The sequence below is a fragment of the Balaenoptera acutorostrata genome, chromosome 12, assembly GCF_949987535.1.
Source record: "Balaenoptera acutorostrata chromosome 12, mBalAcu1.1, whole genome shotgun sequence".
NCBI classification, from domain to species: Eukaryota; Metazoa; Chordata; class Mammalia; order Artiodactyla; family Balaenopteridae; genus Balaenoptera; species Balaenoptera acutorostrata.
In genome coordinates, this window is record NC_080075.1 from 42,253,926 (window position 1) to 42,277,916 (window position 23,991).

Below are 23,991 nucleotides of genomic sequence, written 5' to 3' on the forward strand. Positions count from 1 at the left end.
GAATTTTGCCCTCAACACTTGAGGCTTGCTAATGTTTAATCAGATATTCTGTGTAAGGCAAATTGAGTTATGAACTTTGCTTTTATGTTAAGCAGGTTGTGGATACCACTACCTGCCAAAGACTCTGAGTGGTGAAGGACCGAATTGGCTGTCAGTTTGAAAAATAAGTTAAAGACGTCTGGTACTTTTAAGTTACTCCCGAATAATATCAGTCAATCATCAACACCTATTTATCAAAGCAAGTTTATTTGATTACTTATTCCAGACAGATAATGAGGCTCGTGTGTACAACTAAGAAATTAAGACAATCCAAATAAAAGGCAGGAAAAATTAATATGAACTACACAAACAGCTAGCTAAAAAGGAACAGGAGCTGCATTCATTTTACATAATACTGTGAAGTGATGTAGCACCATTTACCTCAAAGATATCCTAAGCACTTTTTAAGGTAATTACGTGGGTCCTTGCTAAAAATGCAGCAATACATTAAAAATTATAGCAAGCCTGATGGTAATCTTATGTTCAACTACTTCAAATATAAAATTATTCCAGAAAAAATGGGAAATTTGGGAAGGATCTGACCTTGTACAATTCTTTTAAAAAAATCCTAAGGAAATAGTTACCATTATTGAGACCAGTTTTCTTCCACCACTTGCACTATATTCATCACTATTATCATGACCTAAATTCTAAGCTTTGGAAGATTTAATAGGTAGTTATTTATTTAAATATGCACACAATTTTATTTATTAAAAAAAATTTTTTTTACACTAAAGTTCTATTTATTGGTCTGTTCAGTCCGTTCTGGTCTGAACCACAAACATGGAGAAATAAGAAATTTAAGGCTACCAAAATCAAAGGGTTAGGATCTTTAATGATAAATCCTATTTTTTACCATTTCTAATCATTATTCTAAGCTATTCTACTCTGATCATTCTTAGGTTGAAATTTGTTGAACTTAAGTTTGACCCTGTTAATGAATCTAAGTTAACTGAAGACACATAAATCTAATCATACGCCTTTTTCTAAATACTGATGAAGTTTCATCTGAGATATATAAAGAAACTTGGAGAGAAATTCAGTGTTCCAGCGTCCTTCATTAGCCCACTTTACTAGTTAAGAGCCACAGTACATTTTCAGAAATACACCACAGAAAAATCTTAAGAAGAAAATTGCAGTTTGGGATTATTCAATCCTGAAAAGCTGTGGTTCCTAACTTTTTTTTAAGGGTCATGACCACTTTGAGAAGCTGATGAAATTATGAACTTGCCCTCAGAAAAATGCATATGAACAAAAACTTCTTATATACATTTGCAAGGGATTCCCTACAGTCCATGATCCGCAGGTTAGGAATTTCTATTTCAAAGCTGTGGGACACAGTGGAAAATAAGTTTAGCCCATTTCAACATTGCCCATCTTCACTTCACTTCACTGCAACTATATAGGACAGTAAGCATTTTAATGATGTTACTAAATTGCTGCCTTAAGACAAAAACTCTTATTGTAAGCATAGTCTTATAAAATCCTCTTGCCCCAATTTTACAAGGTTTTAAGCCATTTATCCTGTCTCTCAAATTATTTAAGTCCCTAAGGTTTAAACTAGCAGATAATTGTTTCATTGATATATTATTCTTTAGAGCCAGTCACTGAAAAATGAGATTAAAATACCCTTCTGAAAATGAACATGTGTCTACATACTGAAGAACAGGTTATTTGACTTTATAAAATATATTTCTAGTTATATTTCTAGGTATATAGTCTCTACACTTTGAAATCAAATGCATCTACCTAGTGCCTCTGAACATAGCACATAACTGCAGACCATTCCCTCTTACTTACTTGGAACCCTTACAATGGAGGTCTCCTACCATGGTAACAAAATGTACAGTTGACCCTTGAACAATGCAGGAGTTAGGGGCATCGACCCACTTACCCCACTTGAAAACACTTGTACTGCTATCTCTGCTTCAAAAACAAAGGAATTGATACATGACTCACCCAAGGGCAGGAAGCTGAAACAGTCTGGATCGAATCAGGACTCAAACCCTAGTTCTTTCGATTCCACATATTGTAATCTCAATCAAACTTTCCCCTATAATTAATTAATTAAAGTTCTGTGAAATGAAAATACAAGTACTATATTTATTGAAAAAAATCCACATATAAGTGGACCCATGTAGTTCAAATCTGTGTTGTTCAAGGGTCAACTGTACTCAACGTTCTACCTACTGTTCAGGATAGAAAACACTTCATTTCTGACCAAACCCGCTATCTCAAAAGCACCTCATCAACTCCCCAGTTACCAAACAGGTTGAAGAATGCTATCTTTGAGAAGTCTAATGTTAAACTCTTGGCTATGTCTTAACCCCATGTCAAATGGACCATTAAAACAAGAGGAATGACTATACTACAGTACAAAGGTTAGGCCTGTTGCTTTCTCATTAAAGACGAACTCCACTAGTTACTCCAAGGAATCGGTTTATATAATAGGGTAAACATGGATGTACGTATGGGGAATTCTTAAAGTCCTTATTAAAGAAGTTTTCAATCAATCAATGTTTTAAGTCAGGTGACAGTTATTCAGTCCTTTCATAATCATTCACTTTTGCTCAAACAGAGTATTTATAGAACAAATCTCAAAATACTTGAATAAAGAAAAAGGGTCAACTAAGAGAACAGCTTTGCCAAGGAAGCTACAACTTGGTTATGGGATTTCATTCTCGTCTTTTGCTATATAAAAATTGAATAATGGAACAACCATTGTTTTCCCCTTGCTCTTCTTTACTTCTAAGAAGAAGTCTTCCTTTGTAAAAGTTAAACACTAGAATTTCCATTTCAGAGATGTAGGGGTCAGGAACAGGAGTGGGAAAAGAAGGATCCTGCTCTCTGACAATCAGAATTCAAGTATTTCAACTCAATGGTAAAGGGCTTGCAAGAGAAAATGGACTATTACTCCACTGGCTAAATGGCATCCCATGAGCCCTATAAACTATATAACCAAGAATTTTCCCTGCAGTATTCAAATGTACCATTTTGTGTTTTTCCTACTGGACCTACTAAATGGTGAGTGAAAGCTGAAGAAGGTAATATATACCAACATTCCTGGCTGTGTAATCTATACATTTTCGTTTTAAGAGTAATTCAAGCATAATCCATATTTAAAAAATTAGACTAAAGAGAGACAGTAAAGGTTTTAAAGTATTCTCTTTGAAAAGATGGTATCTTACAGTACATACAAAAATACTCTGAAAATACATACGACTTCATTTACAAAACACCGAATCAACATATTACAAGAAGAATTACATGGTTATGGATTTTAATAAATGGAGCATGCATTCATGAAACTTAAAAAATATTAAGAAATGCACTGAAAAAAGCAGTGTAAAAAAAGACAACTCATATATTTAAATAAAAATTACAAAGGTCCTGAGCCAATTAATGGTTGGTAACAATGTCATTCAAAAATGCCTTTAGGTTTCAGTAAAATCCACTGCTCATTTCTGCATGCCTAGTCCACGAAGGAACTGTTTGAAGTTGTGGCGGTAAGTAATGGTCAGGAAGTATCATGCCAAGTTAATCGTACACTTCAAAAATACAAGTTTGCCATACTTAAAGGCATCTTACTGTTGATGCCGGAATGAGTTGCTCCTCAGTAAAAAATACCAGTCAACTAACAAGAATGGCATGAGATAGGATATGTAACAATTTCACCGTTCATATACTGACTTTCAGTATCCTGGTCATATTTTGATTCTTAATAAAGATGCATTTCAAAGGCCTCCATAGGAGGCAAAATATAGAGAATTTATGGTGCCCAACTCTTATGTAATCACTGGACTAATCCTCCCTGGTAACTATGCAACATTTGGATAGAAAGGCACAATAAAAATTTAAATATTCCGTGTGCCAATCTGAGAAAAAATAATTTAAATCAACATAACAGACAATAAGTACATCTACACAAATGAGGAAAGCAGAGAAGATACCTCACATTCATTTATCTCAGGTTTCACAAAGTGGCTTCAATGCTAAAGTAAATGTGTTAACATTTGGAAAATTACATTTTTTGTTTTGTTTTGTTTTTTGTTTTCAACTTTTTTAGTTCTATACAATGATTACAACATAAGACTTAAAAAGAAGAGGGGGGCGGTGTTCAGGACTTGTTTTATCAGTGTCCAGAGAGCCAAGAACTGGTTCCCACAACAGAGAAATAAGCATCGAAAGTTAAGGCAGTAAAACCTCCAACGCAAAGCCATAATATTGCAGATGATAATTTGATAGCAGGTGATCCTCAGAGAACTGTATGTAGCAATCAATGAGAGAATGCTACAGCATCTGCAGGTCAAAGTGTGAGAGTTCAAAAAACCACTTCAAGGTTGTTAGGCCGATGACTGTAACTTTCACCTTATTTTATGTATGACAGCCACCTCTATCTTAAAAAGAGTGGCTGCATCTATGCCACTAAATGATTGCATATTCACTTAAGTAAGGAGGCACTGCTTTTACCGATTTAGGGTCAGTCGAATGGAATTTTTGATGACACGGATGTTATTTGCTGGAACTGGAGATGATGAATCTGGTAGTTCTTTACTGGGCAGTCTCTGTTAGAAAGAAATACAAAGTAGGAAAAACAAATACACATTATAAAGGTCCAAAGAGTAAATCAGTCTCAAAACTCTGCGTTTTTTCCAAATGCTTTAAGTTCCTAAACACTCAAGTATGTGTTGAATATTTTTTCCCTATGTTCAATTCCCCTTGTTTTGGGGACTTATTATTTTTTTTAAACAGGTGAAAAGCAGAGGGATAGGGAAAGGGTAGAAGTGGGAGGACTGTATGAATAGGAAAGAGGACTTTGTTTAATCAGTTGCCACTTCTAGACTGAGAAATGCATAAAGAACGAAGTCCTCCTCAGACTCAGGCAATGTTAAAGAGAAATAGCTGAAGAGCATGGTCACTAAATAGGAAATTCTTGGGGTGCAAGGTGAAAAAATGAGTGTGTGATACAGAGGAAAACTTGATATCCAGTTATAGCCTTCAATTAGTTTCTGTAATACATTCATGCAAAAGAATAACCCAACTTGTGAGATAATAAAGTTTTTTGGAAAACCAACTTTGTAGTCAGGGTAGGTAACTTCAGTGATGGTAAAATTCAGGGACATCTATATGAGGGCTTTTGAAGACACTAAAGATTATTATATAATGAAGGCAAAGTCTAAGACTGAGAAACAAAGACAGAAGCCTAAAATACAGATAGTTGTCTGACAGAAACAGCATATCAGCTTCTTGTCAAGAGATGACTGCAAGAATTAATTCTCCTCGCGTGTTACCTTGGCTAAACAAATTATATCATACGCACATCCATTCAAAAAAAAAAAAAAACATGAAAAATTTCAGACGTGCATAGTAGAGAATAGGAAGGACAATGAAGACTTAAATGCCACAATGAAGACTTAGATGCCACAATGAAGACTCACATTATTAAAATTTTGCCACATTTGTTTGGTTTATGCCCCTTACCCTTTATACTTGAAATCTTTTAAAGCAAAACCCAGACATGTCATTTCACACTTTCACACTTTAATATCCATCTCAAATTTTTTTTCCATTACCATACATAATGTAATTATACACCTCTTCTTTTTGTAACCCACTCTTATGTTAAAAGAAATTTTACAAATTCTACAACCATTAGAAAGTATGAGGACATTTTCTATTTTGCTTTAGAATTGCCAATACATCCTGGGGAACCTGGCAGGGTGACAGTTGACTGTGATGAGAAACACTTTATTATTTAATGGGGGGTGAAAAATAAGCCATTTTGTTTACTGTAACCTCTCAAAGAAGGGCTTTTTCTGATTTACACAAGGCTGATTTTTTTGAGCACCTATATTATTAGCTTAAATGGTAATCCTTTGAAAATAAATTTTTAAATTGAGATTTAGGGGCTCTTTAGCTCATGTTTTAAAGGTACTTACTCTGTATACCAGTATATTTGGTTCCTCCAAAATATTAGTAACTATGGTCCCCAACTATCAAACCTAAATTTTGTCAGTAAGCAGTGGTGTACAACAAAAGACTATCAAGTGTTGGTAAGAAATTATTGTGCTGAACACTAAACTGCTTCTTTAAAAATAAATAAAAACAAAGGTTGAACATAACCTGCATAAATCGTGAAGTCTTAAACGACTCCCTCTTTTCTAGACTTTTGAGGTACATACATTTAGGATCATACACTTTGTTTGCTATTTCCAACCCAACTTCCAACTATACTGCTGGTCTTTGAGGACAGGGACAAAATCTTACTACTCTTTTCCTCACCCCGTGCTAGGCTCTTCTTAGTAAGCTTTTTGTACCTGCAGATTACCTATGAATTTTTACCTGTGTATTTTATAACAAATAAGACTATCTATTACCTTTTTGCGTGATGTATCAATAGTTGGAATAGGCATACATTCTCCTCCAATGGCATCCTAAAAACAGAATTACATACAAGTGAAAACTTTCTTTCCTATATGCAAATGCTTATTTCTACATGAAATAAAACATAACCAAAAGTTGACAGATATAATCTGATCTACTTTTGAATATAGTACTTTTCCTGATACATGGCTCTTTAAAAGTAAATATTTTGAAGCACACTATTGATATACTTACCACTGATTTTCTTTTTCTGTCTTCAGCAGCACGTGATTCCTTAAACGTTGATTCAAGTCGAATAAACTAAAATATAAACATTAAAATGAATTGCTATTATTACCTATTAAACCACATAAATCGGGCTTCCCTGGTGGCGCGGTGGTTGAGAGTCTGCCTGCTAATGCAGGGGACACGGGTTCGAGCCCTGGTCTGGGAAGATCCCACATGCCGCGGAGCAACTAGGCCCGTGAGCCACAACCACTGAGTCTGTGCGTCTGAAGCCTGTGCTCCGCAACAAGAGAGGCCACGGTAGTGAGAGGCCCGCGCACTGCGATGAAGAGTGGCCCCCGCTTGCCGCAACTAGAGAAAGCCCTCGCACAGAAACGAAGACCCAACACAGCCATAAGTAAATAATAAATAAATAAATAAATAATAATAAACAAACAAACAAACAAACCACATAAATCTATATAAACTGAGAAACTAATTAGTGACCAGGCTAACATCAAAACTATTACGGGGGCTTCCCTGGTGGCGCAGTGGTTGGGAATCTGCCTGCCAATGCAGGGGACATGGGTTCGAGCCCTGGTCTGGGAAGATCCCACATGCCGTGGAGCAACTGGGCCCATGAGCCACAACTACTGAGCCTGCGCATCTGGAGCCTGTGCTCTGCAGCAAGAGGCCGTGACAGTGAGAGGCCCGTGCACCGCGATGAAGAGTGGCCCCCGCTCGCCACAACTAGAGAAAGCCCTCGAACAGAAACGAAGACCCAACACAGCCAAAAATAATAAATTAATTAATTAAAAAAACAATTACGAACATGGTTTGATGAGGGAAGAGAATTTAAATTAGATTGAATTCAATTGCCACCCTTAATTTCTAAAGTTTTATCTTTTTGTTTAATCTATCCAGATGATAATGAATAAAACAGTTTTACCACCACCTACTGGAAGCAGAGGAGATCAACATTATAACACAATAAATATGATTATTTAGTTACCAATAATGCCTTTATGTAAGTCAAGGAAAAACGAAGATCAATCATTCAAATTTTTAGACACATTAGTAATTTGAATTTTTTTTAAATTAATTAAATTTTTATTTTTGGCTGCATTGGGTCTTCGTTGCTGCACGCGGGCTTTTCTCTACTTGCGGTGAGTGGGGGCTACTCTTCTTTGTGGTGGGCAGGCTTATTGCTGTGGCTTCTCTTGTTGCACAGCATGGGCTCTAGGTGCACGGGCTTCAGTAGTTGTGGCACGTGGGCTCAGTAGTTGTGGCTCGCAGACTCTAGAGCGCAGGCTCAGTAGTTGTGGCCCACAGGTTTAGATGCTCTGCGGCATGTGGGATCTTCCTGGACCAGGGCTTGAACCCGTGTCCCCTGCATTGGCAGGCAGATTCTTAACCACTGTGCCACCAGGGAAGCCCAGTAATTTGAATTTAAGATGAACAATTAGTATTATCCTATTAGGGTTTAGGTAAATACTCTTTTTAAACAGTCAAATCCTAATGGAACACTAAGATAACTGTGAAGAATTTGAGTTTCTTCAGCACTATTTTAAGTTTACTTTGAAAAAAATCAACTACTGACTCACCACTGAAGTCGTAATTTTACCTTTTCTATGTCTTTCAACCTCTTAGAAGACCCATCTATGGATGGGGAGTGGGATCTTTTGGTGGCAACATTCTTAGTTATATGTGACATTCCATTTAGATGTGGCGGCCCCTGGGCAGGGCTGTGGGGTGTTGTGATTCTAGGAATGACGTTTCGTCCTACTACAGTAGGAATGGTACACACAGCTGGAGGTGATACAGCTTTTACTGCAGAGTCAACTTCTGAAAAGGAAAAAAGAAAGATTTCAGTAATTAAATACAAATGTAGTAATATCGTTACTAAAAAAAGCGTAGATACCTACTTGCACCGATGACGGGAATAGACAGCCCTTGAGCTGGAGGGACAGTCAGTGGCTTTTCCACAACTACAGCAGCAGGCTCAGCATTATTCCTGTTAAAAGTGTTAAAATATCATCATTAAATGATTTAAATAGTATGTATTTAAAACACTCTTATTTTAACATTTAAGATAATTTCTTTCAAGTACTCCTAACTTTTAACATTTCACTGAAGGAAGAGAAAAGGGTAGGGAAAGGAAGAGGACCCAGGAAGAGAATTAACAGAAAAAATTAAAGGAAAACCTGCACATTTCTGTGTACTTATCTACTCCCACATACTCATAAACCTATACCATGCCCCAGAGATTACCACAAATTGTCAAATGATTCTAAATAAGAAACTGACTAACTGGCAAAATAAAATCTTTTTACAGTTAAAAAAAAATGTATTTAGCAAAGGTATAGAAAAGTTTACATTATCCTCAAATAAACTGAAGACTGAGAGGAAAATTTTGAAATACAGACCTTTCTGTCTCTCCTGAAGGAGGAATATCAGGCTTGGAAGGCTTGTTTGTAGACACTGGGGAATTAAAAGGTGTTCCATTATCAGTGTCTCTGGAGCTATCCAAACAATTGCTATCCAGAGATGATCTTTTGGATTGAGGTCCACTTGAACTTCGACTGACATCAGAAAGACTTTGCTGAAAGAGGGGAAAGCTTTTAGGATTTCAAAAAGTAAATGAGAAAAATGACTAGTTTCAATTCTGAAGTACATATAAAACAAATTATCTTTTGTGATTAATGAAGGTAAGATTTTAGTCCTAGATTGAACTGTCTGTACTTTCCCTCTTTCTTCTCAATAGGTTTGGGCGTTGTAAAAATGCAAATTTGGTCCCAGGATCATTCATCTGAGTTCCACTCAGATTGGAAAGTTACAAGTACAAACTCACCTTTTTCTTCTTCTGAAGAATCTCTGCGGGAAGGTAGTGATGAAGTTGTTTTTTTTTAACATGAGTTGCTTCAATTTTCATTCCCTCCTTTAGCATGTTTATATTGTTTGCCTGTCTGTACACTGTAACAGAGTCAGTATGTTAAAATGGGGAACTTCCTTCTGAACCTAGGGCTCTGTTTTCTTTTTCTGAAATACATACCTTTAATATCTCCACATCACTATACAAACACACATTCCTCTTACAGAACAAATACTTCCAAAACATTTTCACAATGTCACAATCCTATTCAAGTACTGACTAGTTTTCTCATGTCCAACTTCTACGACTTCCCCATAATCAAATCTAACAAAATAAATGTATGGAAAAAAGGCTTTTTCCAAATCTTGTTTTCTGCTATTTTCCCCAAAGGCAATGTCTTCTCATAATTATTTGCCCAAGTCTGAGCTAATCCTAATACCAAATATCCAAGATGCAATTCAAGTTCTCCTCCTCCATGAAGCTTCTTTTACTACACCAATCACAGAATGTTAGACATGAGAAACCATCTAAAAGTACATCCTTATTATACAGGTGGGTAAATGAGGCTCAACAGCCTTGAATGCCTTGCCAAAATGGGAATACACGTAGCCCTAGGTCCCCAGTCTAGTGCTTTTCACTCCTTATAAGAAAATCAGTTTTATTAACTACCATATAAATTATTTAATGTATGTTAATTGTGAATACCAAATTAGATTATGAGCTTACTCAAGACAGGGATAGGAGGTTTCTTCTGCACAGTAACTACTGTGAAATGTAAATTATTTAATCTCTTGGGGCCTCAGTATCTCTATCTGGAGAAGAACATTTTATAAATCTATAATAAACAGAGCTTCCCAACCCCCTCCTTTTGGAAAAATGAGTCCAAATTAGAATGGAAAAATTTATATCTATGTTTTCATTCCAGATTGCTTATAAAAGAATCACCAGGAGTGCTTGTTCAGTGTGCAGACTCCTGGCTCCACTCCCAGAGCATGTGATTCAGTGGTTCTAGGTGATGCACAGGAACCTGGATTTTCATGATAAATGTGAGTGCTAATTCAAAAGAATTTAGAAAACTCAGATGAGCTAACCAAGAATATTAATAGTATGAATGTACACTATTCCAGATTATTAAGACAACTCCAAATTTATAACAGATATATTAAGATATTCCAGGGAGATATTCTTAGGGAGCTAGATGTGAAAGACTCTTTTCACTGATTCTGAAACATATTCAGCAAGCCTGTACTGAATGATATTTATTTCATGTAAAAAAAGTAAAAAGCAAGTCGTCTTTATGACTGTGATTACAAACACTGGCTGTGCACACTAAGAATCACCTATAGAGTTTCTTTAGTCTTCTTTTTGTTTTAAAACAGTTAATACATTTACCTGGTACAAAACTCAAAGGGGGGATTTCCCTGGTGGTTGAGCAGTTAAGACTCCACACTCCCAATGCAGGGGGCCCGGGTTCGATCCCTGGTCAGGGAACTAGATCCCACATGCATGCTGCAACTAAGATCCCGCATGCTGCAACTAAAGATCCCGCACGCGGCAACAAAGATCCCATGTGCTGCAACTAAGACCTGGCGCAGCCAAATAAATTAAATAAGTACTTAAAACAACAACGACAACAACAAAAACTCAAAAGGGTTCAAGAGTATACAGTGAAGTTGCCTCACTCCTGTCCACTAGACACACCTGGTTCCTTGACCTAAAAGCAACCAGTTCTGCCAGTTTCTTTTTTAAAAAAAACTATATATCCTTCCAGAGATAGTCTATGTATTTTTAAGCAAACATACATATATTCTTTCTTTACACTGGTCTGCAACCCCCCACCCCCCGCCCAACAACAGGTCTTGGAAGTCGCTTCATCATGCCTTTACTTTTTTAATAGCAGAATTTATTTTCATGATATAGATGTTCCATCTTCATTTAACTAATTGCGGAACTTTAAAAAATATAGCCAGCCAGATCCTAGGCAGGTGATACTGCGTTACTGCCAAGGTTGAGCACCACAGCTCCAATGATGACAAAGTCTTACCTGTATCAGTAAATGACTGTATATCATATGTCAAGTCTATATTAACACTTTCTGCATTTTCTACTCTCCGAAAAATTATTCCAAGGAACCACATTGATACGTAATTGTTGCTATAAAATAAAATTTAAGAATTTCCATTAATTTTTACAATTTTACAGATGCTATTTGGTAATTAAAACTTGGTCTATGGAAGCATAAATACAAATGTCAATGGTTTGGCCAAATTCTTAAAACTGACACCAATGACCCCTGTTAAGTTATCCTGTGTTATTATAAAAGAGGATTAAATGCTTCGAAAATGACTTACTAAATATATATTTAAAGACGCTCCAAATATTGTGATGGAGTTTTTTGTTGGGGTCTGTGGGCTACCAACATAGCATGTACTTAGTTTTAATGCATGACAACTCGTGCTCAAGTATACAATGTATTATCCTCCATCAATGCCTGTTAAATAGCATCTCACAACTGATGTTAAACCATGCATATTTCGGATACCATTATTTTAAAAATATGATATTAAAAAATAATTAACTTACTCTTTATGATGTTCCTTATTTCCTGGGAATGATTGGGGATTTACATGGGCAAGAGTTATAAATTCATTCCGTTCCAAATTTCCAACAAGTACACGTATTTTAGATTCTACTAATCCAACCCTAAAATAAAACGACAAGATTTTTCCATATTAAATGTGGAAGCTATATCCAAGTAAACCAAACAGCATATTAGCTATGATGCTTTACAGGGTTCATTAAAAAAATTCAGTCCAATATTTTAGGGACTCTGTTTAAAATACCATTCAAGTAGATGAGAAGTTACTTAGTGAATTTGTTTCCTCCCCTTTCTTTTTCAAGAAGAACTGATCTATTTAATGCATTCCTGATCTAAAATACCCTGCCTTTTAAGACCATAAAATAGTCATGATTGGAGCATGAACAAAAACTGTTCGTTCACCTGGTTCTAAATCTTTTTCTACTTTCAAATCTTATCCCTAAACCCTAAGGCTAACATATATTTAAATAATGTTAACAAAAAGAGCTAATAACTAGCACTTAATTCATGAAATAAACATGCTCTAATCTTTACAAAATTGATACTAGATATTAAATTTTAAAAAGAATTCACTAAAATCAGATCAGATACTACTAAAATATAGAAAGTTTCATCAGGGACTTCCCTGGTGGCACAGTGGGTAAGAACCTGCCTGCCAATGCAGGGGACACTGGTTCGATCCCTGGTCTGGGAAGATCCCACATGCCGCAGGGCAACTAAGCCCGCGCACCACAACTACTGAGCCTGTGCTCCAGAGCCTGCGAGCCACAACTGCTGAGCCCGCATGCTGCAACTACTGAAGCAAGTGCGCCTAGAGCCTGTACTCTGCAACAAAAGAAGCCACCACAATGAGAAGCCCACGCACCACAACGAAGAGTAGCCCCCACTCGCCACGACTAGAGAAAGCCTGTGCACAGCAATGAAGACCCAAAGCAGCCAAAAATAAATAAAATAAATTTATTAAAAAAAAAAAAAACTTCATCAGATACCTGCAACTTTACTTTCTACCTCACTTAAATGTGACTACTGTCACTTATCTTATTAACTTATTAATGATTTTATGAATTACAAAGAACTACAAGAACATTTTCACATTTTCAAACGCTTGAAAAAGCTTACACATTATAATTATGCGTTCTTCAACAGCAGATATACAAAACACTGAGTTACTCCTCTGTGTTATCTAAATGAGATGTTGGCAAACTTTTTCAGTAAAGGGCCAGAGTAAATATCTTAGGCTTTGTGGGCCATACGTTTCTGTCACAACTATTCAACTCTGCCATGCAGCAGGAAAAAAGCCACAGACAATAAATACATAAATGAATGAGTGTGACTGTGTTCCAATAAAACTTTATTTATAAAAATAAGTAGCAGACTGGATTTGCACTATACCATAGTTTTCTGACCCCTAATCTAGACAAATAAAATAATGGTTTAGTGAAAGGATTCTTTTCAGGGTCTCTTTTTTTTTTTCTTGTTTGTTTGTTCATTCATTCATTCATTCATTCATTCATTCATTTTGGCCGACCAGGGATTTGAACCTGTGCCCTCAGCAGTGAAAGCGCGAAGTCCTAACCACTGGATCACCAGGGAATTCCCAAGGTCTCTTTAATTGTCAATGAAATAAGCATTAAACCCTTGAAGCAAAAACAGGACAGTAACATGTTTTCCTTTTCCAAAAATCAGACCCAAGGAAAGCACAACCATCTTTGGTGGTCTAATAGTTTCTGCCTGATGGAGCTAGTGAAGTCAATACAATGGAGGCAGAAGGAATCAGTTCAGATGCGCTAGAAAGAATGTACTAGTCCTTGACCAAAAATATCTCCTATCTGTTGACAGAAGCTTAAGATTCTGAAATCTTTCATGCCACCATCTCCTAAATTAAAAGAATATATAGGCTCATACAACTCAATATCAAAAATAACAAACAAACCAATCAAAAAATGGGCAGAAGACCTGAACAGACGTTTTTCAAAAGAAGACATACAGATGGCTAACAGGCATATGAAAAGATGCTTAAAGTCACTAATCATCAGGGAAATGCAAATCAAAACAACAATGAGATGTCACCTCATACCTATCAGAATGGATGTCATCAAAAAGTATACAAATAACAAATGTTGGGGAAGATGTGGAAAAATGGGAACCCTTGTGCACTGTTGGGGGGAATGTAAATGGGCACAGCCACTATGGAAAACAGTATGGAGGTTCCTTAAAAAACTAAAAACAGAACTACCATATGATCCAGTAATTCCACCCCTGGGTACATATCCGGCAAAAATGAAAACACTAATTCAAAAAGATACGCGCACCCCAATGTTCACAGCAGCACTGTTTATAATAGCCAAAACATGGAAGCAACTGAAGTGCCCATCAACAGGTGAATGGATAAAGTTGTGGTGTATGTGCAAAATGGAATACTACTTAGCCGTAAAAAGAATGAAATTCTGACATTTGCAGCAATGTGGATGGACCTGGAGAATACTATGCTTAGTGAAATCAGTCAGACAGAGAAAGACAAATACTGTATTATATCACTTATATGTGGAATCTGAAAAATAATACAAATGAATGTATATGCAAAACAGAAACAAACCCACAGATACAGAAAACAAACAAGTGGTTACCAAAGGGAGAGGGAAAAGAGGAGGGACAAATTAGGAGTACGGGATTAACAGATTTAACTATGTATTAAATAGATAAGCAACAAGGATATGTTGTACAGCACAGGGAATTAAAGCCATTATCTTGTAATAACTTTTAATGGGGTATAATCTGCAAAAATAATGAATCATTATGCTGTACACCTGAAATTAATATAATACTGTAAATCAACTATACTTCAAAATACATATATGTGTATATATAGGCTAGGTGTGTGTGTGTGTATATGTGTGTGTGTGTATATATATATATATGTGTGTGTGTATATATATATGTGTGTGTGTGTGTGTGTGTATATATATATATATATATATATGGTAATAGGCTAGGTATCAGAATCATTCAAATTGCCTCACAATTTTGCTGAAATCTGACTGAAAAGTGACAAAAGGCAAAAATCTGTACATATAGTCTTATCTCATGTCACTTCCAATTCTGAAACATTAATTTGATGGCATTTCTTAAACACTGATGCTTCATGGTCAAGTACAACAGTCATCAATAAGATTTAATAATTCTGAAAATAGAGAAAGTGTTTTAGAAGTGATAAAGCACCACATAAATATGTTATCATCACACAGTAGGTAGAGAACTTGAAATGTCTTACCACTCTAGATGATTTTCTTCTGTTGATGCACTGGCAGTCAATACTATATAATGTCTGTGAAGAATTTTCAGCAATTATCAGGGGAAAAAAGCCAGAGAAACATTGTTAGGGTCTGACTTTCCATCATTACTTTTTCTTTCTCCCTCCCAATGAACAAAACAGCTAATACAGGCACACATTTATGAAAATTAAAACATGCTCTGATTTTCACAAAATTAATTCTAGACCTTGTAATTAAAAACAATTCACTAAACCCAAAAACCCACAAATACTGGGTTAGACACTACTAGAATACAGAGACTTTCTCATCACCTCGGGTTTCTCCTAACCTATTCTTTACCTCACTTAAAATATAAGTGACGTCACCTATCGTGTATTAACTTTGTAAGTTTAACATTCTTCTTCCTTAAACACACACACACAAAATGCAAAATTTCACATACCTATACTTTTGGAAAAAATTTGGTGGCTCAAGGAGTTTGGACCAATCTGATTTCCCTTGAAGAATTTCATCTGTGACTGCAAGACCTAAAGAAAGAGAGACAGACAGACAGTGATTTTGAAAACTGACCATTGTATTATCAGCTCCTGTGTGACCCTACCCCCAAAGTTCTAACTCCACCAAATCCCTGAGTAAAAAAAAGCGTAGATTTATTATGCTCTTTCTTAGAACATAAAAGTCAATTTCAACCAGACTGGGGTGGCTCTATTTTTGGCCTTCATATTATCATATATTTTGCAAAACCAAGTACTTAAAAAATACACATTTGAAAGAACTTTTAGAAATAATAGGCATAACTGCAATAGAGAATAAAACTGTTGTCAATCAAAAACTCGTGGGAACATGTAAAGGGTAATAGGGCTAACAGGTTTACCTTGTTTAAATTCTTCTACCATTACTGTTCGAGTTGATGTGGACACATTATACGTAGAATTCTGTTGTGGGTAGGCAGGGGTGATTATGGGCATGAGATGATACCTATCTGATGGATTTACCTGTGAAATTAGAAGCAGAATAATTGATCTATTCTCCTATTTCAGTTGTCCTCACTTCATTTCCCCAAAAGTCTGAAGAATATGAAATATAAATTTAATACTACATCTCCTCAGTTCTAAGAAGTACATTTCCCCTCCCCAACTTCATTTATTTCTGAAGTCAGATGTGTCTGATAATCAGAGTTAAAGAAAACTCTGCAGAAGTTTATTTCTCCCCCAAAAAGCTGTTAAATGGATGGTGCAGCTTATAAACAGTGGTTTTTTAGAACCAAGGAAATACAATATCATAAGTGCAAAAAGGATTATCTGGTCCAGTGGTTCTCTATCCTCTTTCTGCACCTATTCAACAGATGACTTCCCCTTGGTTACTCAGAGGAATGAGTACTCACTCTAAAAGCAAATTAAAATGCAAGGTGAGTGAGAGTTATGCTATCTTGGAACCATGAATCTGCTTTAAACTGTACTGCAAAGTACATCTTTTATATACTTCAGTACTTTATTATTAGTAACTAATTACTTGTAAGACAGTTTTTAGCAATAGATTATAACATCTTGGTTGATATACCCACTCATCAAGTCTTATATGGGTGATTTTTAATGACATAACATTTGGATCAGCATTGGAGATACAAATCATCTGCACCAAAAAAACACAGTAGAGGGAGGGAAAGGACTATAGTTACACAGAAGGAAGATGAACAGGAACAAGAGGAGTTATCCTTAACTAGATTGCACTTTACAGAATCATCCTATTCCTAAAAGGTTTTAATGAAATGCCGTAATAAGTCACATACCCGAGGATCCCAAACTGGCAAATTCAAATTGCTTTCTTCCGGTTGCTTTAGCAGCACAGGATTTGGCCATTCCCTAACATGAAATAGGCAAATAAACTCACATAAGACCTCATTTCAGGAACTATATGAAATGTTAAAATCATTAGATGCTGCTCCAACTTTCACATAGCAAATGTTTTGGTTATTTGGTATTGAAAAAAAAAAAGAAACTGACAAAGGAAGGGAGTATACAAAGGAAAAAGCTGCTTATTTTAAAGCAGTGTTCTCTGAAAGGGCAAATACTACTTTGCCCATTAGCTGTAACTAATTTAAACCTGAATTTTTTCTTTCCTTCTCATTTGCTTTCATGGACTTAACTCTGATAATTTAATAACAGCAACAGCTAACATTTACTGAGAATACTCCTAATAAATTGTGTGCAGCAGCTATGGTTATCATCTTTAGTTTACATATGAGGAGATCTTAACCTCTATATAGCTAGTAATTGGCAAAGACTACTCTCATAAGCTAAAGGCCCACATTTACAGTTCCCCCTAGAAGAAAACACCATCTGGGGTCCCATCATTGCCTCAAATTTGATGTTTTTAAATTTAACTTAAAAAAGGAAAAAAAAAAAATAAGGAATGTAAGACAACAGAAAAGGTAAGCATAGCTCTTAAATTTGCAAACAAATTTACATATAGGCAGAGGTTAGTAAGTAGTGAAAATATGCATATGAATACTTACCACTTGGAAAAAACTAAGAAGAACTTATGAACTAAAGTAGAAGCTGCTGCATTTGGATATAACTGGCAAGTTCTTGCAACTAGCATTGCCCAGGAGACACCACCAAGGAATCCCAACATGTTGGAATAAATACCACGTCCTAGAAAATAAATACAGTTGTTTATTATTGTTAGGACCTACTATCCATGACATTCAAGTGTAAGGAACAGTGTAACTTCCCTCTAAGATTTGCTTAGAACTTTTCCCCCTTATAGAAACATTAAAATCAACAAACAGACCTTCGTGTTAGGCTCACATTCTTATCAGTAAACCCTAAGCTGCTCATCTTACCCCCTACTTTGCCCTCCAATACAGACATCTCAGTTCCTTGCCTCAGTTCTGACTGTCCAACTGGGCTCTACTGATATGACATTGGAATTTCCCACCTTTCAGTATCTGTGGTTGAGAGAGAAATGAAAGGGAGGAGGAAAGATATTCGGAGGGTCCACAAGTAGGGAAGAAAAACTTTTCAACAGTACACTAGTTCCCCCTTATCTGTGGGGGAAACCTTCCAAGACCTCCAGTGGATGCCTGAAACACGAGATGGTACTGATATTTATGATAAAGTTTAATTTATAAATTAGGCACAGTAAGAAATTAACAACAATTATAAAAATAGAACAATTATAACAGTATACTATAATAAAAGTTATGTGAATATGGCCTCTTTTTGTCTCAAAATATCTTATTGTACAAATTTAATGCCCTTTCCATCTTAACTGAGTACTTATCGCTAACTGTGGTCATAACGTTTTAAAAATTAATTATTTATTTTTGGCCATGTCGGGTCTTTGGGGTTTTCTCTAGTTGCGGTGAGTGGGGGCTACTCTTCGCTGCGGTGGCTTCTCTTGTTGCGGAGCATGGGCTCTAGGCGCGCGGGCTTCAGTAGTTGTGGCACGCAGGCTCAGTAGTTGTGGCACATGGGCTTAGTTGCTCTGCGGCATGTGGGATCTTCCTGGATCAGGGCTTGAACCTGTGTCCCCTGCATTGGCAGGCGGATTCTTGACCACCGCGCTACCAGGGAAGTCCCGTGGCCACAACTTTCGCAGTTTCGCAGAGGTGAGACAGCAAAACTAGCACGAATTTCTTTTTCTTCCTTTACAATTTCATGATAGAAGATTCGTTCTTATGTAGATCTTAGCAACCTCAACATATGGTTTTTTTCTTTCCTTAAGTTGATAACTTTCACCTTTTCACTTAAAGGAAGCACTTTACAGGCTTCTCTTTGGCAAATCCAAGTTGCCCACATCACTACTCTTGCACTTTGGGCCCATTAATAAGTTAAATAAGGGTTACTTGAACACAAGTACTGCAATACCATCCCTGTCCCAGGCAGGACAGCGAGAGATTTCATCACACTACTCAGAACAGCATGCAATTTAAAATTTATGAATTGTTTATTTCTGAAATTTTCCATTTAATATTTTCAGACTGCAGTTGACTGCAGGTAATTGAAACTGCAGAAAGCAAAATGGCAGATAAGGGGGGACACTACCCTAATCATGTTCTTGGGCATTTAAAAATTCAACTGTAAAGTTGGGGACTGACTTCTGTATTGTGCAAAAATTTGTATACCTCTCCATAAAGTACAATACACCATTGATATTACTCATTTTCTTGAATGATTGTTTCTTTTTTTTTGAATGATTGTTTCTTATAGCAATCTATAAAGAAGCATTACCATATTTCATCAAAACTAAGATGTCCTCAGTTATTATATAATATAGATGATTTTATGTCCCATTAAGCAAGAGAAAAAAATACAAAATATCATTTCAGTTATGTTAAATGTGAAAAACATGCATCTAATAATTGACAAAACATGGTATTTATAAGGAAAAACAAATTGTTCATGATATCCCTTTACTGCAGATTACTTTACCCTGACTACACAATGTAATCGAGCCCAAGGACAAATTCTACTTGCTTAAGGTCTTTTTAGATGTGTACTGTCCTACATGGTAGCCACAAGTCACATGTGCCTATATATATTATTTTTTTGGTAACAGCTTTATTGAGCTATCATTCACATACCATAAGATTCATCGATTAAGTATAAAATTCAATGGTTTTTATTCTATTCACGGAGTTGTGTAATCATTACTTTAATCAACTCTGGAACATTTTCATCACCCCAAAAAGAAAACTTTAACAGTCACACACCTCTTATTTCCCCCAAGTCTTCCCAGACCTAGGCAACCACTAATCCACTTTCTACCTCTATAGATATGCCTACTCTGAACATTTCACATAAATGGAGTTATACAATATGCAGACTGGCTTCTTTCACTTAACATAATGGTTTCAATGTTCATCTGTGTTGTAACATGTATCAATATTTCACTCCTTTTAACTGCCATATAATATTCCACACTATGAATATACCACATTTTGTGGTCGTTTCCACTTTGACATTATTAATAATGCTATGAACATCTGTATAAAAGTTTTTGTGAGGACCTATGTTTTCACTTCTTTTAGATATTATTTAATTTTAAATTTGATTAAAATTAAATAAAATTTAAGTTCAGTTCCTCAGGTGCACATTTCAAGTGCTCAACAGCCACATGGTTACTGTATTGGACAGCACAGATATGAAATACTTCCATCGTCACAGAAGGTTTGATTGGAAAGCACTGTTTTAGACTGTAAAGCCTGGTGCCAGAAGTGCAGCACAGCTTAAATGTAGTTACAAATAATATAAAATGTGCTGTGCCAGCTCAGGGCTGGGTCTTTTATGAACCACATCCTATATATATAAACCAGTACAGTTCAAGGCTTTATTAGAAGAGTGTTGAAAGGTAAAAACAAAAGGTTAAAACTATCACAGTAGGTTCTTCACTTAATAAATTTACTGAACACCTGCTATACACCAGCCTCTCTGCTGGTAATGGGGAGACAGAGATGATAAGATGGTCCTGTCTATAGAGAGCTCGAACATGAGTAAGGGTTTTACTCTTCAAGTTCTAACTCATTCTGACTCCCTGGCTGTAACCCAAGATGTAAAGTCAGGGGCTTTTAGTTTTCACCCCTGGGAGAAGAAGGTAGAGTCACACGTCAGAGCACTGGTAAGCATCACACCTGAAAAAGAAACAGCTTCTCCAAAGCTTACTGCACCTCAGTCCCCCAAGGTATCAACAGGTTCAGGAATTCCCATATGTGCTTCTACCATGAGCAACTGAAAATTATAATTTTATAATGCAAACGTAAAATAAAAGACTTGGGATACTTACGTTTTGCCCATAGTTTGACTGCTCTTAGGGTGAGTCTGAAAGTTTCTTTATTTGGCACTAAATGCAAAATTTCATCAGTAACTCTACACCCTGAAAAACATAAAGCATTCATTTTTCATTATGCAACAAATTCCAGTTAATTCAAATGTCCTTCTAACTTTGACTCTCAAATGCTAAAAATATCAAAGATACTAAAATATGAGGTTTAATTTCTTTATGTACTTTAAATTATGTACTTTAAATGTAGCCCTTATATAAGAGAAATCACTTTGCTTATAAAGAATTAAAAAGCACATGGGTTATACAGTCCAATATTAAAATAAGAGATGAGTCTGAATATCTTTTTAGCTTTTTCCACCTTTGGCTTTACTGTTAATCAAATGCCTCCAACTTATAAAACTGTTATTGCTTTAATGCAAACCTTATCCACAAATACTGTGATTTACTGTTGCACTCTGGAAATACAGCAAAATGCAATGATTAAGTTAAACAAAATATTGGGTTGGCCAAAAAATTCATTTGGGTTTTTCCGTAACAGCTTATGGAAAAACCTGAATGAACTTTTTGGCCAACCCAATATAAACCAGTGGTTCTCAAAGTGTGGTCAGTGGACTCCTGGGAATCTATTAGGTCAAATCTATTTCTATAGTATTAATGCTTTCTTTGCCTGTTTCACTGTGTTAACATTTGCACTCACGGTGCCAAACCAGTGGTGGGTAAAATTGCTGGTGTCTTAGCAGTGAATCAAAGCCATGGCAACAAACTGAAATAGTAGACAATATTATCTTCACCACAAATTTGCAGTTAGAAAACAGGAAAGGAACTTGTGTGATGTTTGAACATGTTCAAGGTAAGCTGAACTATCTGTTTTTTTCAAGGAACACCAGTTTTACTTGAAAGAATGATTGACAAGACAACTACAGTTATTCATACTTGGGTATTTAGCAGACATTTCCTAAAAAATGAACAAAGTGAGCCCCTCACTTCTAGGAAAACAAATGACAAAATTTGTTGCCAATAATAAAACTTGAAGTTTCAAGTAAAAATTAGAATTTTGGACAACTGGTATCTGCTAGTGTGAGCTTGACAGCTTTCCAAGACTCAGACTTTTCTAATGAGATTGGTGGTGACATTAATGAATGTGATTTTTTAAAAATTATTTTATAATGAAATGTGTGTTAACATTTAGACAATCCAAATAACTTTGTGAGCCAGTATTTTCTAAATGACTAAGGCATGATAGGACAAAATCATGCATGGGTAAAAGATCCATTCAAAGAATAAGACAGACCAATAGATTTTAATGCAACAGAGTACAAAAAGTTAACTGATACAGTTTTAGGTTTGATATTCTAATTAACACTTTAAAAAGATCACTTTTATTCAGCAAAAAAAGGAACAAACTACTGATATATGCTACAAACATGGATAAACCTCACAAACATTATGCTAAGTGAAAAAAGCCAGACACAAAAAACCACATATTATATGATCCCATTTGTATGAAATGGCAAATCTATAGAGATAGAAAGTAGATTAGTGGTTGCCTAGGATTGGGAGGTTAGAAAAAGGAATGACTGCAAATGGGTATGAGGGATCGTTTGAGAATGACAAAAATGTTCTAAAATCGGATTGTGGTGCACAACTCTGTGAATATACTAAGACTACTGAATTGTACACCTAAAAAGGATGGATTTTATGGTATGAAATTACTCCTCAATAAAGCTGTTGAAAAGAAAAAGGAAATTGGGCTTCCCTGGTGGTGCAGTGGTTAAGAATCCACCTGCCAATGCAGGGGACACGGGTTCGAGCCCTGGTCCTGGAAGATCCCACATGCCGCGGAGCAACTAAACCTGTGCACCACAACTACTGAGCCTGTGCTCTAGAGCCTGTGAGCCACAACTACTGAGCCCGTGTGCCACAACTACTGAAGCTCACGCGCCTAGAGCCTGTGCTCTGCAACAAGAGAAGCCACCGCAATGAGAAGCCCATGCACCGCAGTGAAGAGTAGCCCCCGCTTGCCGCAACCAGAGAAAAGCCCGTGCGCAGCAATGAAGACCCAACACAGCAAAAAATAAAATAAATAAAATTTAAAAAGAAAAATAAATAAATAAATAAATTTAAAAAAAGAGGCTTCCACCAGAAAGATTATTTAAAAAAAAAAAAAAAAAAAAGGAAATTGTCATCAGTCAAGTTTTGGTGTAGTATTAAAGAATACCCACAATTATCTAAAAAGGTTATGAAAATACTCCTTCCTTTTCCAATTATGTACCTTTAAGAGGCCAGATTTTCTTCCTATACTTCAATCAAAACAAAATTTTACAAGAGATTGACTGCAAAAGCAGATATGAGAATCTAGCTGTGTTCTATTAAGTCAAATATTAAAGAGCTGCAAAAATGCAAAAAAATAAAAAAGCCATTCTCACACAAAAATATATTTATATTCACTTATAATGGGTTTACTATTGTTATTTTAAAATGAACTAATAGTTAAACACCTTAAAAATTTCTCAGTTTTTATTTCTAATACGATAAATTGATAAATATAACTCACATAAACAGAAGATCTTGAGGGGGGTGGTCCAAAAAATGTTTACAGTATAAAAGGGTCCTGAGACCAATAAGTTTGAGGACCACTGCTATAAACATAAACATTTCAAGTAAATTTGTGTTTTAAGATGCTTAAATGTGATCAGATTACTTGTATAAAGAAAACTACATCATTTTTAACCAAGTCTGTCTAATTCTTAAAAAGTCTATTAATAGTTTTGCAAAAAGATCTCTATTTGTCTAATTGTTTTCAAGCAGGTATCTAAGATTTCTTTTTAGAAGCT

General features: G+C 35.8%; 1 protein-coding gene and 1 long non-coding RNA gene across 4 annotated transcripts in view; one reads left to right on the forward strand and one right to left on the reverse strand.

Moving 5' to 3' along the window:
• LOC103007114 (uncharacterized) overlaps positions 1-9,517 on the forward strand; it is an 81,176-nt gene extending 71,659 nt beyond the window's left edge. For both annotated transcript variants that reach the window (XR_009009928.1, XR_009009929.1), the window contains one exon: positions 9,392-9,517. This is a non-coding gene — a long non-coding RNA (uncharacterized LOC103007114). The remainder of the gene's footprint in view (positions 1-9,391) is intronic.
• Positions 228-23,991, reverse strand: part of PAPOLG (poly(A) polymerase gamma) — a 36,048-nt gene continuing 12,284 nt past the window's right edge. For both annotated transcript variants that reach the window (XM_057558283.1, XM_007189691.2), the window contains exons 8-23: positions 21,158-21,247; positions 17,886-18,024; positions 17,160-17,232; positions 16,245-16,365; positions 15,813-15,897; positions 15,370-15,423; positions 12,083-12,202; positions 11,544-11,653; positions 9,479-9,600; positions 9,054-9,229; positions 8,553-8,641; positions 8,252-8,472; positions 6,658-6,723; positions 6,417-6,473; positions 4,510-4,604; positions 228-4,338 (exon numbers count right to left, since the gene is read on the reverse strand). In XM_057558283.1, the coding sequence (XP_057414266.1) occupies positions 4,119-4,338; positions 4,510-4,604; positions 6,417-6,473; positions 6,658-6,723; positions 8,252-8,472; positions 8,553-8,641; positions 9,054-9,229; positions 9,479-9,600; positions 11,544-11,653; positions 12,083-12,202; positions 15,370-15,423; positions 15,813-15,897; positions 16,245-16,365; positions 17,160-17,232; positions 17,886-18,024; positions 21,158-21,247 (1,838 nt within the window). In that variant the 3' untranslated portion in view covers positions 228-4,118. The remainder of the gene's footprint in view (positions 4,339-4,509; positions 4,605-6,416; positions 6,474-6,657; positions 6,724-8,251; positions 8,473-8,552; positions 8,642-9,053; positions 9,230-9,478; positions 9,601-11,543; positions 11,654-12,082; positions 12,203-15,369; positions 15,424-15,812; positions 15,898-16,244; positions 16,366-17,159; positions 17,233-17,885; positions 18,025-21,157; positions 21,248-23,991) is intronic.